Source organism: Phocoena phocoena, chromosome 7 (assembly GCF_963924675.1).
Source record: "Phocoena phocoena chromosome 7, mPhoPho1.1, whole genome shotgun sequence".
Lineage (NCBI taxonomy): Eukaryota > Metazoa > Chordata > Mammalia > Artiodactyla > Phocoenidae > Phocoena > Phocoena phocoena.
The window spans coordinates 76,378,192-76,392,996 of NC_089225.1; the positions used below are offsets into that span (position 1 = coordinate 76,378,192).

Below are 14,805 nucleotides of genomic sequence, written 5' to 3' on the forward strand. Positions count from 1 at the left end.
AAAAATGAAGAAAGAAAAAACACTCCTAGGTTAAGTAACATTTGGTTTTCCTTATTAAAACTCATATTCGTCTACCAGATATATTATCCCCATGAACACATACTAATGATCAAACCTAGCCAAGAACCAGAAGCATTTTAACCAAGTCACATTTTAATACTACTAATACATATTTCTTTTTTTTTTTTTTTTTTTGCGGTACGCGGGCCTCTCACTGTTGTGGCCTCTCCCTTTGTGGAGCACAAGCTCCGGACGCGCAGGCTCAGCGGCCATGGCTCACGGGCCTAGCCGCTCCGCGACATGTGGGATCTTCCCGGACCCGGGCACGAACCCGTGTCCCCTGAATCGGCAGGCGGACTCCCAACCACTGCGCCACCAGGGAAGCCCCGATACATATTTCTTGCATAAATATAAAAAGTTTGTATCAACAATGTAACTCAGATCCCAAAATACCCTTGATTTTCACAGTCTTGAGAGTGTACAAACATTTAAGAATTACTGCAATAAGAAGTAAGAAGAGATTTTCTTTCTCTACTGGCCTACTTTCTTTGCTTATATGTTTTGTTTCAAATAAGGCAAGTCAAAATGTGTCCTATATGTTAGTTGAAAATCCTAGACCTTAGGTACAACAAATATGTACACGTAGATATTGATCACAGTCTCATGAGGACTATCCTGCATATAATAAAATGTGGATTATTTCCCAAAATCAAAATGATTAAGGAAATCAAGTAATGGAACAAAATACTGATTAAAATGTAGTGTGGAATTCTGAATAAGATACCTTTCCAAATGTAATTAAAAGTAGAAAGAAAAGCATTACATATTTGATGTCAAACCCCGTTTGGAACTGTATCATCTAACCTTTAAGACTGAAGAATCAAAGATCTATAAAATCTAGGAAGTAAAAAGGGAAACTTACTCTTCCTCTAATTTAACCTATTAATTTTTTAAACAGCTTTACTGAGATATAACTCAGACACTATACAATTCACCCATTTAAAGTATATAATCCACTGTTTTTAGTATATATACAGGATTGTGCAACTATCACCATAATATAATTTTAGAACATTCTCTTCTCCAAATGAAACCACATACCTATTAGCATTCACTCCCCATCCCATCTCCAACCCAAGGAAACCATGAATCTACTTTCTACCTCTATAGATTTGCATATTCTGGACACTTCATATAAATGGAATAGTATGTGATATTTTGTGACCAGTTTCTTTTACTTAGCAAATATTTTCAAGGTTTACCATACTGTATTAGTATTTCATTCCTTTGTACTGTTAAACGGTATTCCACTATATGGATCTACCACATTCATTTATTCATTTATCAGTTGATGGACATTTGGGTTGTTTCTACCCTCTGGCTATTTTGAACAACGCTACTGTGAATAGTTGTGTACAAGTTTTTGTTTGGAAGCATATTTTCATTTCTCTTGGGTATATACCTAACTGTGGAATTGCTGGATCATGTGGCAACTCTTTGTATAAACATTTTTCCAAAGAAGATATACAAATGACCAATAAGCACATCAAACAATGATCAACCTATTCTATTCATTTGCAGAGATAAAGAAAGTCAGACCTGGGAAATTTAAATGATGTATCCCAAGTCAGTTAGATGGCTAGTGGCCAGTGAGGTCCAGACTAACCTTGCACAGGAAAATTATTACAGGATTTGGATACAGAAAGACATGGATCTGTATACAAGAGTTTACTTGCATACTTAACCTCTTTGAGCATTGGTTTCTTCATCTATAGCAAAACCTATTCCATAGGATTATTGTGAAAGTTAAATGAGCTAATATATTATCCTATCATAGAACCTGGCATCTAATTAGTCATTGATATATGTGAATTTCATTCCTTTCCATTATTCTATGCGTCCTTAGCATAAGGACTCTATGGTATTTGAGCATGAAGTCATGCATGTGTTTCTGGTGTGTTCCTAGCATTACATCTAGTAAACTACCTATGATCTAATCAAAACCTATATGTATGTATGTATGTATGACTCAGCCTTGAAGTATACCAGTAACCCCAGTACCTGGATTGGAACTCTTCTTCCTTGGAATGATAAAATATCTCTCATTTCCAAAGACAATCTCTCCCAATAGAGTGTAGCAGTTAAGAGTCATACTCCTAGAGTTAGAATCCTGAATTCCTCACTTACTTGCTAATACACACATTATTTAACATCTCTAAATTTCAATAAAATGTAGATAATAATAATACCCACCTCATAAACTTCCATGAGGTCCAAATAAGATAATTCATGAAAAAGTACCTAGTACAGTGCCTGGCACATGGTATAAGCTTAATAAACGCAGGTATCATCATTAACAGCATTGTCACTGTCATTATCATCATCATCCTCATCTTACCTAGTAAGGCCTGATATTCTGTTCTTACTCTTCAACTAATAGTCAATTTAAAAAAATACTTTACTTCTTTTATGTAAGTCAAGGACATTTTTCACTCTAGAACTCTCAAAAAAAAAAAAAAAGCATATCAGTATAGACTCTTGTGAAATCTCACCCAATTTAAACCTTTGGCCTTAAGTAATTAGAAAACAAAAAGTCTCTTCCAAAACTGAAGACAGCTAAAGTGTGGTACAAGCATAATCACTACCTTGTTCAAACATGTAACACGAAAAATCCAAGACAACATATGCATTAAGAGAGGTCAAATCAGGCGAATCTTAGGAGCTACTTCTGGTGACAGCACAGGAGGAGGGAGTGGCACTGAGGAGAGAGCCTGGAAGCTTCTTCATTTGTCCAAAGCAGACATCACTGAATAACCAGGAATCTACAGGTGACAAGTTTCATTCATTCATCAAACTTGTTTTGAGAATCTTCTATATGAATGGCACTGGGGTTGAAGGGGGTAATTAAACAATAAACAGAAGAACTCTCAAGAAGGGGATCATCTGCTTTAGAAGATAAAATAAGTTAACTATACCATGAGACAGATGGGGATAGCTGTCATAAAACAGTGCAAGGGAGACTCTGTGGGGAGTCGCTTATGCCTGGAGAGCCAAGAGCAACCCATCCAATATGCTGCCCTTCAGTGATGTGTCTAAAAGCCCCCACCCCCTCAACTATGGTAGGAGACCCTACCACAGGCTCCCAGAGCACCTTCACTGTAATTGCTAGAAGATATACATTCACCCTCCTCACTGGTGAGAGGCAGGGTAAAAGCACAGACTTTGGAGCTGGATGTCTTGAGTCAAATCCAATTCTATCACGTACTAATTGTAGGACCTTGGTAAATTTGCCATGCTATGCTTCAGTTTCCTCTTCTAGAAAATATGGATAAAAATAGCAGTTATGTACAAGGCTGCTGTGAGTAGGGAAGGAATTAATCTAAGTGCTTATAAAATGGGTAGCACACAGCCAATGCTACATACTACATAATGCTACACTGTTAGCTTGTATCATTGTTATCACAGTGGCATGTACATAGTAGGCATTCAGAAGTGTGTTGAATGGCAAAACAAATGAAAACACAAAAGGAAGATGTTGCACTTGAGAAGACAACATGGGGCCAAATTTCATAAGCCTGAGCAGCTACGTTTGACAACGTTCCTCTTAAGAACCATTTCTTTTCATGCAGGTGAGGATTTGGCCATCCTATTCCATGCCAATTCTAGAAATCAATCATCACTGAGGGGAAAAAAAAACCTCGTAGTATTTAATAGCTTTCGATGTTATATTAAATGGGGCAAAAAGTTTACTCCCTTTAAATGTTCTGGAGGTAAAGCTATTCATTAAAAAGGGGAGCTAAAATTTCTGGCTGGAAGAAAACCTATTAACTGCCTGGAGGATGGGAGCCATGACTTTTAAAGTACAATCAAAAGCAGCACAGCCAAATACAGACATGGCCTTTCCCAAATGTTCTTCTAAGCTATTTTAGTTCATTGGAGGCCAATCATTTATACAGGAAGGATAGGGGAGAAGCACAGGGAGATACACCTGCTTTCATTAAGGTACCCAGCTTAGCTAAAAATCTTATTAAAGTCCAAATGCACAAAGCAGAAGAATCAGGCTAAAGTGATAATCTTTCAGGCCTGTCTGATAATCCATTTTGTCCACAAGGCCAGGGGTCTTTCCACATCTTTCATGCCACACAGCATTCAAATGCAAAGCCACCAACAGACTGTGAGGTCAGCTATCTACCAGCCCACATCCAGGGCTCTTTACAATGCTTACAACTTCAGGCTGAAACCCCAAATGAATCCAAACCCTCAGGGAATAAGATGGATGGTTATGTTACCCACACAGCCGAGATAATGTTTACCTCTGTTTAACTATCGAAACTTTATAAAAGCTATGAGACAGAATTTGTTCTTAAGAATACATCGTAACTCAAATAGTATCCTAAGTTTAACTTAAACTTTTCTCGAGGTTCAGGTGTTATTAATAAGAAGCTCTCTCCTGAAGCATGTCTGACAAGTTGTGACTGGCAAGAAAGGAACCTCCCCTTCCATGTCTGCATGATAAGTTCCCGATTCCCTTTAGCTAAGGATACAAAATGACTTAGCAAGTTAAGTCTCTATATAGAGCAGAAATACATGCAGCATTATCTCAACTTGGGTTTCCCTGGAGCTATGGTTCTCTAATGAGTATAGCTCCTCATGACACCAGGAAAAATACTGTCAGAGTTGAGAACAGAGCTGAATTCTTCGTCTGCTAATGCTCTTTTATATGCAGGTATAATACAATCAATATTTTCCGAAGTCCTTTCTTGGACCACCTGAGCCCTTCCATTTAGTTAGAATGTTTACAAACACTGGGCTCTCAGGCTGTTGACCCAGAATCAGCACCAGCAAAGTGACATCCTCCTCTGGAAGGAGAGAGTACAGGAAGTGCCAAGGGTCCCTGCGTGCAGCTCTTAGTGTCCTGGAAAGACTTCCCTGCCATGCCCACCTGACTCTGATACAACGCCATTCTATCTGTGGTCCAGGGACCTAATCACAAATCCATTCTCTTTCATCTATTCTACTTCATGCTTGCCACTTCTAATCTCCTCTAGGCTGGGAATTAGAGGTTTACTAAAAAGAATTTACAGAAATCAAGTCAATAGTTTCAATGAAAGTCTGAGGGCTCCTCCCATGCAAAATACATACATGTACTTTGTAATATCTAATTTGACTGCTTATAAGTTATTAGATAAGATTGCTGGAAGCTGAGTTCAGGATGAGTAAGATGCTACTGTGGTATTATTGCCAGAGGGTACTTTGGGGGAGAACGGCATTTATTGAGTACTTTCCACATTCCATTCGCCTTGAATGCTCTTCCCTGATATGGTTTACTTCTCACTTCGTTCAAGTCTGTGTGCATGTAGAGCCTTATCTGTGAGGCCTTCCCCAGCCACCCTCTATAAAATAACACTCCACTACTGCCTTTCTCTAGACCCCATCTCCTGCTTTCTTTTAAATCATAACTTTAATCAGCTCTTGGCATGCTATGTATTTACCTATCTGTCCATTGCCCATCTCTTTCCATCAGAATGGCAGTTCCATGGAGTAGCTGGCTTAGCTGTTTTGCACAGGTACTCAATAAGTATTTGTTGAATGAAAAAGTCAAGCATAGTTATTGTAAATATCTTGTCAATTTAATCCTCCCCACCCTACAAGTCACATATTTCAAGGCTTTTTATAGATAGGGAAATTGAGGTTGGTTACTCAATACTTGGAGAGCATGCTGTGGTGGTGAAGAGCATGGACCCTGGAAACACACTGCCTGGATTACAGCCCAGCTCAGACACTGCTCACCTCTATGACACTGGGCAAGTCACTGAACCATTCTGGACCTGGGGTCCTTTATATGTCAATAGCAATAATAATAACAGTACTGCCTTACAGAGTTGTTGAGAAGAGCTTAAACATACAAAGGGCTTAAACAGTTCATGGCTCATAGTAGGTGCTGAACGAGAGTTAATAAATAAAGTCTTAGCTGAGAAACACCTTATAAGAATTACTAACTTTCTCATTCTGATTTCTTACTTATATAACAACCTCCTGATTACAAGTCAGCTTTCTGGTTCATCCGTCGAAGAAGGAAGTACCGATGTGGTTACCCGGCCTGTGTGAGAGTTACGTATTTCTCATCATAAATTCATCAATCTGTGAATCTTGCTTTAATGTGCTAACAAAACCAGGGTTCTGAATCAACAAGACTGAGGCCCAAACCCTGACGGTGTCACAGACACACCTTGCACTGTTGCTTAGCAACCTCCTAGCCACTTTCTCCAAACAATGCCGCAACTTGTATTCAACTACCCACAGCACAAGCTGTATAGCTAGAAGAAGGAAGTGTTGTTGCCTAAGAAACCTTTTCTCTAATCAGTAGAAAATGGTGAGAGATTACAATTCAAAGAAAATCCAGGGGAAGTGAGGGTTTTGCCCAACAAGTGCCATCCACCGCATACACTACTTCAGAAAAGTGTAGCAATGGTTTATGGTATCAAACAACCTGCTTGTCCAGGTTTCCCTTGAACCAGGTCACGCAGGGCTTTTAGCCCTCACTTGAAGGGTAGGGCCCAGTGCCAAAGCCACAAGCAGCCCACAGTCACACGGAGGCTTCCCCATGGCAACTCCCGCAAGTTACCTTGCCCTGATGATCATGTTTCATTTCCCAGCCCCTCGGCAGCTCCAGTTGTTTGTTTGCAAACATGTTGAGGAATCCCACAAGGTCCCGGTTATGCTGGTAGCGTTCAAAGTGGTGGGTGTCCCGCCGGACTTTGGTGATCATGTGCTTCAAACACGTGTTGTTTGTAAACATGCGGTAGGCACTCTGGAGAGGATGGAAAAACAATGTTAATGTGCTTTGGGACATGCAAAAGTAACATATATACTCCCATGGGCATATTTAATCTTTGGAATAGTGTACAGGTTTCAATGTAACTCAAGACCCACACATGGAAAACAGCAGATAAAACAAAATAATTTTGATCAAAATAAAATAGACTACAGAAAATCAGGGAGTCTTCACTAATGATTCTAGTTTTCTAAGGAACGAGAATGCTGTCGAGTCTCATTCTACACGTGATGTAAGATCCTAAAGTTGGTTTTAGGCAAAACCCACACAGTCGAAATCACACCATGCTGGAGACAAACATACCACCTCACAGTGAGCCCCAGTACAGCCAGTGTTTCCTCTGGCACAGGAACAGATCATTGGCTCTATGGGTGAGTGCCAATGAAGCAGCTGGCGTACATTTAGGAGCCAAGTTGTATGAAAAAATGCTTGGCCATATATTTGAATATTAGAAGTACATGCAATGGGCTGAGTTGTTCTCACTGAGAGTCATATTTATCTGAGACCAGAGTAGACTGGAGTTTTTCATCTCACTCCTGCTTGGAGGCATAATCTCAGTAAATGGAATGGCAGGCAGAACTACCTGGACTGTATAACTCAGTATTTTTTTTTTCTTTCTCCCTCTCTTTTTCCTGTGTGTGTACACACACACACATACACACAGACAAATACACATATATATGGCTAAATTTACATGATTGAAATACACATTTAATAAAATTCCATTATACCAGCACGTACAAAAAAGTGATTGTTTTGTAAAAGTATCTCATGATACTTAAAGAGGCCAAAAAAGGACCATGGGCTGTCTGCGTATGAGTCAGGCAACAAATATTCAATGCACAATACCATGTGCCAAGCAGTAGAAAAGGAATAACTGTATAGAGCTATTTCCTTAAGTCATCAGAAGAAACGTGATATTCATGAAATTGACCAACCGTGAATGATCTCTCCTGGAATGCTATTCTTCTCACATAGATTCAAAGGGCTTTGGATTCCTCTTATCTTTAGTGTCCCAGGGACACCAGACTAAGTCTGGAGGCCTTCAGGCTTTACTTCATGGGTTCTGTTATTTATTTCCTTTTAGACAGACCAAGGCAAACGCACAAGAAACCAGAATCCCTGGAAATCATTTCACTTTAATAAACATTTACTGTGCTGGTTATTGAGGATAAAAGATAAATGAGTATGAGGACAGTCAACAATGCTCCTGTCTTTCCAGGGTCCCTCAGGATGTGTCATGTCCAGGTCAAAGCATTTATTGCCGATGGGAGTCCCTCTAGAGCTTTCTTTTCTTTGGTACAGTGAGCACAGCAACCGGCCATGTTTGAAATGGTGGCTGCTTCCCAGTCTGGGTTCCTGGGTCTCTGAAGGACTACAGGGATCAGAGAACCCTGACAACCCAATTTGGAATGAGAAACAAACCTTTGCTGGCTTAAGCCACTGAGATTTTTTGGTCACCGTTATTGATGTATAACCTAAACTACATAAAGTAACTTTTCTACCGTTATTCTGATTGATTCGCTGTCATTATATACTTTTTGCTTTGCATTAGAATATTTTTCCTCTATCAAAATGGAAGGAAGGGAGGAAGGAAGGGAGGGAGGGAGGGAGGGAGGGAGGGAAGGCCAGCCACATTAAACAGTCCTCAAATATTAGTGTACTAGTTCCTTAGTAAACCTGAGTAGAAAATATTTTGAGGTCACATTTCAACCTGACAGTCTAAATGAGAGGAGGTTTGATGGCTGTGAGAAATTATGAGTTTCAGAGCACAGAGCACTACCAAAGCAGGCAGGCCCATGCAGGGGCTCTGGGCAATTAGAGAGCACGAGAGAAGAAGAAAATGATACCATGAAAGCAGAGAAGGAGACTAATAAAAGAAGTTGGAGGGTGTCAGAGACAAACGTTAGCTAACTCACAGTTTAGCCTGTGGCTGACCCTTCCTTGGAGTCTTACGTCCAATCAGCAAGGCATCTGTTTTCTGCATTTGGCTCCATGGTGCTGATATATTTTCACAGAAGCCATTACAAGCATAGAGGCCAGAGACCACACTAGCTTCTGTGATGGCGATGGTAACGAACGTTCAAGTCATACTTCCTAATAAGTCTCCTTGGGGACAAATTATTGCGGGATAATTCTGTCAGATAAATCATTTCATTAGCTGTCTTCTAAATAGGTGTATGTCCTGTTACCCTTCCTTCTCCTTCCGCCCATTAAAATAAGAGGCCACATCCTGATTCTTTATTTAGAGCACCAGAAATGCTCCTCACTCCGCTAAAGAAAAGCAGCAGAACTTCATTAGGGCAAGCAGTGGTGATTAGGTGAAGGAACCCACTCCAGCCTCAGGCACGAAGCAACTCCCTGGGGTTGGACAGCTCTTTGAGCACAGGAGTCTTAAGGCTGGTCTTATAATTAATTATGTCCTTTCATCTTCCTCCTCTCCACTCAATGAGACGTGTAATACAGTGCCAAGTTCAACTGCTCTTTGCAAAAAGCATCTACCAAAGTAAATTAAGTGTAAGGAAGATTTCTCTCATCAGTAACCAGCAAACAACCTTTAGAACCACAGCTTTTTCAAGTCTGAATAATATGCACATGACTACTAGGGTCTATTGAAAACACATAAGGCAAACAGGAACATCCCTCTGGACTGCTACATGTCTATAAGAAACTACATACATACTTATTTACATGTATATGTTTATTTATACATGTTCATACGTATGTATAACATTTATACAAGTCTATGCTTATATATACATCTGTTTACTCTACTTTTAAATATATATTTTATGTTTATTCAATATGTATAGTATTGTTTTAAAATGTATATTTTGTATATATAGATACATATATATGATCTGAAATATAAATATCCTTTCTGAGTAATTTTGTTCAGAAAAGATATTTATACTCCAGTTCATACAGAACTATGGTGAGGATTCTAGTCACAGCTCATGGACAGAGACAAAGAAAGTAATTTACTCTCTGCCTCAATTTGCTCAACTATAAGACAGGATAATAGCAACTGCCCTGATTTCTTCATAGGCATGTGGGATTGAAATCCAGTGGAACAAAGGATGTAAAAGTGCTTTGAAGAGGTAAAAATCACTGTAAAAATATAGAGTGGAAGTAAGTACAAGAATATATAAGGGATTATACCTATCATAACTACATTCTAACAGATGAATTATAGTACTAAAACTGTCTTCTACTTTCAGTCGTTGAAGATCTTGGGGGAGCATCCCACTTTCTGTTAAGGGAAGAAGCGTCTCATAACCTCTCACTAATTATGTGCTAAGCCCTGTGCTAGACCCTGAGGATACAGAGATGAGCACAGCCTGATCACTCAAAGGGATAGAGAAGGAAAATTATAGGGGGAGGTGGGAGGAAGGGGTTCACTGGAGGCAGAAAGTAGAGCTTGGGAAACAGAGGCCACAGTAGCAGTGAAAATACTGAAACACACTGATAGAACTAGCAGAGCTAAGAATGAGAACAGTCCAAAGAGAAATACTAAACAGGTGGGATTAGGTTGAAAGAGCTTCGTCTTCAGGCATCTTTATTCGCCCTCTGGGGTTCAGTGGGTCTAATTGGAAAGGGATCCTTTTCTGTGTTTGAGTTGTTGTTTTGTTTTGGTCTTACAGGGAAAATATGCAGTAAACGGATCTGATCTTCTACCTGAAACAAAAGTAGATTAGGAAAGGGCAAATGGACCTATTTCATAGCAGTCTCATTATAATGCACAGAACGATCTCACCTGGGAAGCTGCTGCATGTGGACTCACAAGCAGTAAGGCAAGTTGGCAACTGTTAACAGTAGACAGAGCCCCTTTAAATGAACCCTGCAGGGTGTAAAGTTTTCTTGTCCTTTGATGTGATTTAAGATGTCCATTTTGACCATCCCTTCTCTAATCCAAAACTCCCTTTCCCAATCCTTTTAGTTGTTTCTTGTCTTATCTCCCTAGTAAAGAAAGAAACACTCCATGGCTGGATGAATGATCAACTGATTATGAACTGAATTTCTTTGTGGAATTTTGTTAAAATAACACTCCTTAGAGCTTGACATGTTTTGTTTGGTTAAGTGCTTGAGGTGTTAGAAGTGAAAAATATTGAGATGAGCCGAGGGGAACGTTACTGCCATTCGGCAACAGAATAAGAAAATTGTATGTGAACACTCAGTTCTTATCAATCAACCAACTTATCGATCAATTAATTGCAATCAATGCAAGTAATAATCAAACCTCTTTTTTTGGCAGATATTTTTTTTAAGTGTTATGGTGATCATATGCCCAGGATTACCTGGCCCAGTCTTGATTTACTCTAAATCTGTTCTTTTCAATAACACAGGTAAGTATTGATACATTACTGCTAAAGAAAATCTATCATATTCCAGAAATCCTTCATCAAGAACAGGTATTCTGATTTCATGCTTGGAAAATATCATCACTGCCTCCATAGCAAATGTATACAAAGGCTCACAAGGGAGCAGATATGAGCATCTGTATATATTATTCACTAAACAAAATTTATCATGAACCACATCAAGTAACATTGTTTTCATAAGATATATGCTGGGATATGGAAACAGTCTTGTCTTAAGCAGGTGTTTCACAATATTTTTAATCATAAGGGATTTTACATTTTTCTCATCTAGCTAAAGAGTAAAATGGAGGGAAAACTGAACTTATTGACAAAACTAAACTATCAACTCATCTACCTTGCAATAGCGGGAATTTCTGTATTATAAGAATATATTTAAGTATTTTGGAGCAATATTTTTCTTCATTAAGTAGTGAGGAGTGTATAAGATGGAATTAATGTATTTCTAGAGAGTTTATTAAAAGCCAAAGTAATAATTATTTGGCATGTATGTTGGAAACATTATTCAGTTGCATATAATGAAATGTATTTATGTATGACAATTATTAGACAAACACAGTCATACCAACTATAAAAGACATGACACTAATAATTAAATCTTGAATTATCAGGAGAAATGGTTTATCAAGACAATTTTGGAAGCAATCTGATCACAACCAGAAGAGGGCAGTAGAATATATCTTAAAGCAACAACCACGCAAAAACAGAAAAAAAAAATCCCAATATTTTGTTCCTCAAGTTTTCCTTTAGAGTTATGCCACCTATATATCTACTTAATTTTGTTCTTTTCAATAAATATGATTAGGTATCCACCAAAAAACTATTAGAACTAATAAATGAATTCAGCAAAGTTGTATGATACAAGATTAAAATACAGAAATCTTTTTCTTTTTTTTTTTTTTTTTTTTTTGTGGTACGCGGGCCTCTCGCTGTTGTGGCCTCTCCCGTTGCGGAGCACAGGCTCCGGATGCGCAGGCTCAGCGGCCATGGCTCACGGGCCCAGCCACTCCGCGGCATGTGGGATCTTCCCGGACCGGGGAATGAACCCGTGTCCCCTGCATCGGCAGGCGGACTCTCAACCACTGTGCCACCAGGGAAGCCCTCTGTTGCTTTTCTATACGCTAATAATGAACTAACAGAAAAAGAAAGCAAAAAAAAAAAATCTGTTTAAAATCACATGAAAAAGAATAAAATACCTAAGAATAAACTTACCCAAGAAGGTGAAAGACTTACACTCTGAAAACTATGAAAGATTGATGAAGGAAACTGAAAATACATAGAAATGGAAAGATCTTCTGCATCCTTGGATTGGAAGAATTAATATTGTTAAAATGTCCATGCTACCCAAAGCAATCTACAGATTTAATGCAATCCCTATGAAATACCCATGACATTTTTCATAGAACTAGAACAAAAAACCCTAAAATTTATATGGAACCACAAAAGACCACGAATTGCCAAAGCAATCTTGAGAAAAAAGAACAAAGCTGGAGGTATCATGCTCCCTGACTTCAGACTATACACAAAGCTACAGTAATCAAAACAGACTGGCACTGGCACAAAAACAGACACACAGAGCAATGGAACAGAATAGAGAGCCCAGAAATAAACCCACCCACCTTGGGTCAATTAATCTATGACAAAGGAGGCAAGAATATGCAATGGAGAAAAGACAGTCTCTTTAATAAGTGGTGCTGGGAAAACTTGACAGCTGCATGTAAAAGAATGAGATTAGAACATTTCCTCATACCACATACAAAAATAAACTCAAAATGCATTAAAGACTTAAATGTAAGACTTGAAACCATAAAACTCCTAGAAGAGAACATAGGCAAAACACTCTTTCACATAAATCATGGTAATATATATTTTTTGGATCTGTCTCCTAAGGCAAAAGAAATAAAAGCAAAAATAAACAAATGGGACCTAATTAAGCTTAAAAACTTTTGCACAGCAAAGGAAACCATCAACAAAACAAAAGACAACCTACTAAATGGGACAAAATATTTACAAATAATATGACTAACAAGGGATTAATATCCAAAATATATAAACAGCTTATATAACTCAATATCAAAAAAACGAACAACCCAATTAAAAATTGGGAAGAAGACTCAAAAACATTTTTCCAAAGAATACATACAGATAGCTAACAGGCACAAGAAAGGATGCTCAACATCACTAATCATCAGAGAAATGCAAGTCAAAAGCACAATGAGATATTACCTCACACCCGTCAGAGTGGCTATCATCAAAAAGTCTACAAATAACAAATATTGGTGAGGATGTGGAGAGAAGGGAACTGTTGTACTCTGTTGGTGGGAATGTAAATTGGTGCACCCACTATGGAAAACAGTATGCTGGTTCCTCAAAAAACTAAAAATAGAACTATCATTTGATCCAGCAATTCCACTCCTGGGTATATATCCGAAAAAACCCAAAAACATTACTTCGAAAAGATACATGCACCCCAATGTTCATAGCAGCATTGTTTACAATAGCCAAGATATGGAAGCAACTCAAGTGTCCATCAACAGATGAATAGTTAAAGAAGACACAATGGAATATTACTCAGCCATAATAAATAATGAAATTCTGCCATTTGCAACAATGTGTATGGAACTAGGGAGTATTATGCTTACTGAAATAAGTCAGACAGAGAAAGACAAATACTGGATGTTATCACTTATATGTGAAATCAAAAAATAAAACAGGGCTTCCCTCGTGGCGCAGTGGTTGGGAGTCTGCCTGCCAATGCGGGGGGGGCACGGGTTCGTGCCCAGGTCGTGGAGGATCCCACGTGCCGCAGAGCGGCTGGGACTGTGGGCCATGGCTGCTGGGCCTGCGCGTCTGGAGCCTGTGCTCCGCAGCAGGAAGGGCCGCGGCGGTGAGAGGCCTGCGTACCGCAAAAAAAAAAAAAAAAAAAACCAAATATATATAACAAAACAGAAACAGACTCACAGATATAGAAAACAAACTAGTGGTTACCAGTGGGGAGAAGGGAGGGGGAGGGGCAAGATAGGAATAGGGTATTAAGAGATACAAACCACTATGTATAAAATAGATAACCAACAAGGATATATTACACAGCACAGGGAAATAGCCATTATTTTGTAATAACTTGAAATGGAGTATAATCTATAAAAAATATTGAATCACTACACTGTACCCCTGAATCTAATGTAATGTTGTAAACCAACTATACTTCAACAAAAAGAAATCACAAATCGCACACCGTAAAAAGATGGTAGCTTGAAATTGGCCACAGTGGGAATATTAACACTGAAGAAATCGGTAAATGCAAATCAGGCCTTGATATTGTTTTATGGGCTGTCTAGACTAAGAGTGAGTAAACTATAGACTCATGGGCTGACTGGCTGTGTTTGCTAACCAAGTTTTATTGGAATACAACCACATCCATTCATTTACATGTTGTCCTTGGCCCAAACGCTGAAAATATTTACACTCTGGCCCTTTCCAGAAAAAGCCTACTGACTTTTTCTAAATAATAAGTTCTAGACTTAAGAAACTGGTAAAGAAAATAAAATGCTAATAATACAGATTAAAGTTCAAATTGTGCCATTACATTGC

The 14,805-nt window shown here is 38.7% G+C and overlaps 1 protein-coding gene across 1 annotated transcript in view; it reads right to left on the bottom strand.

Annotated features, from left to right (window-relative positions):
- HECW2 (HECT, C2 and WW domain containing E3 ubiquitin protein ligase 2) overlaps window positions 1–14,805 on the bottom strand; it is a 244,591-nt gene that overhangs the window by 96,079 nt on the left and 133,707 nt on the right. The window contains exon 13 of the mRNA XM_065880275.1: window positions 6,626–6,811. Within this exon, the coding sequence (XP_065736347.1) occupies window positions 6,626–6,811 (186 nt within the window). The remainder of the gene's footprint in view (window positions 1–6,625; window positions 6,812–14,805) is intronic.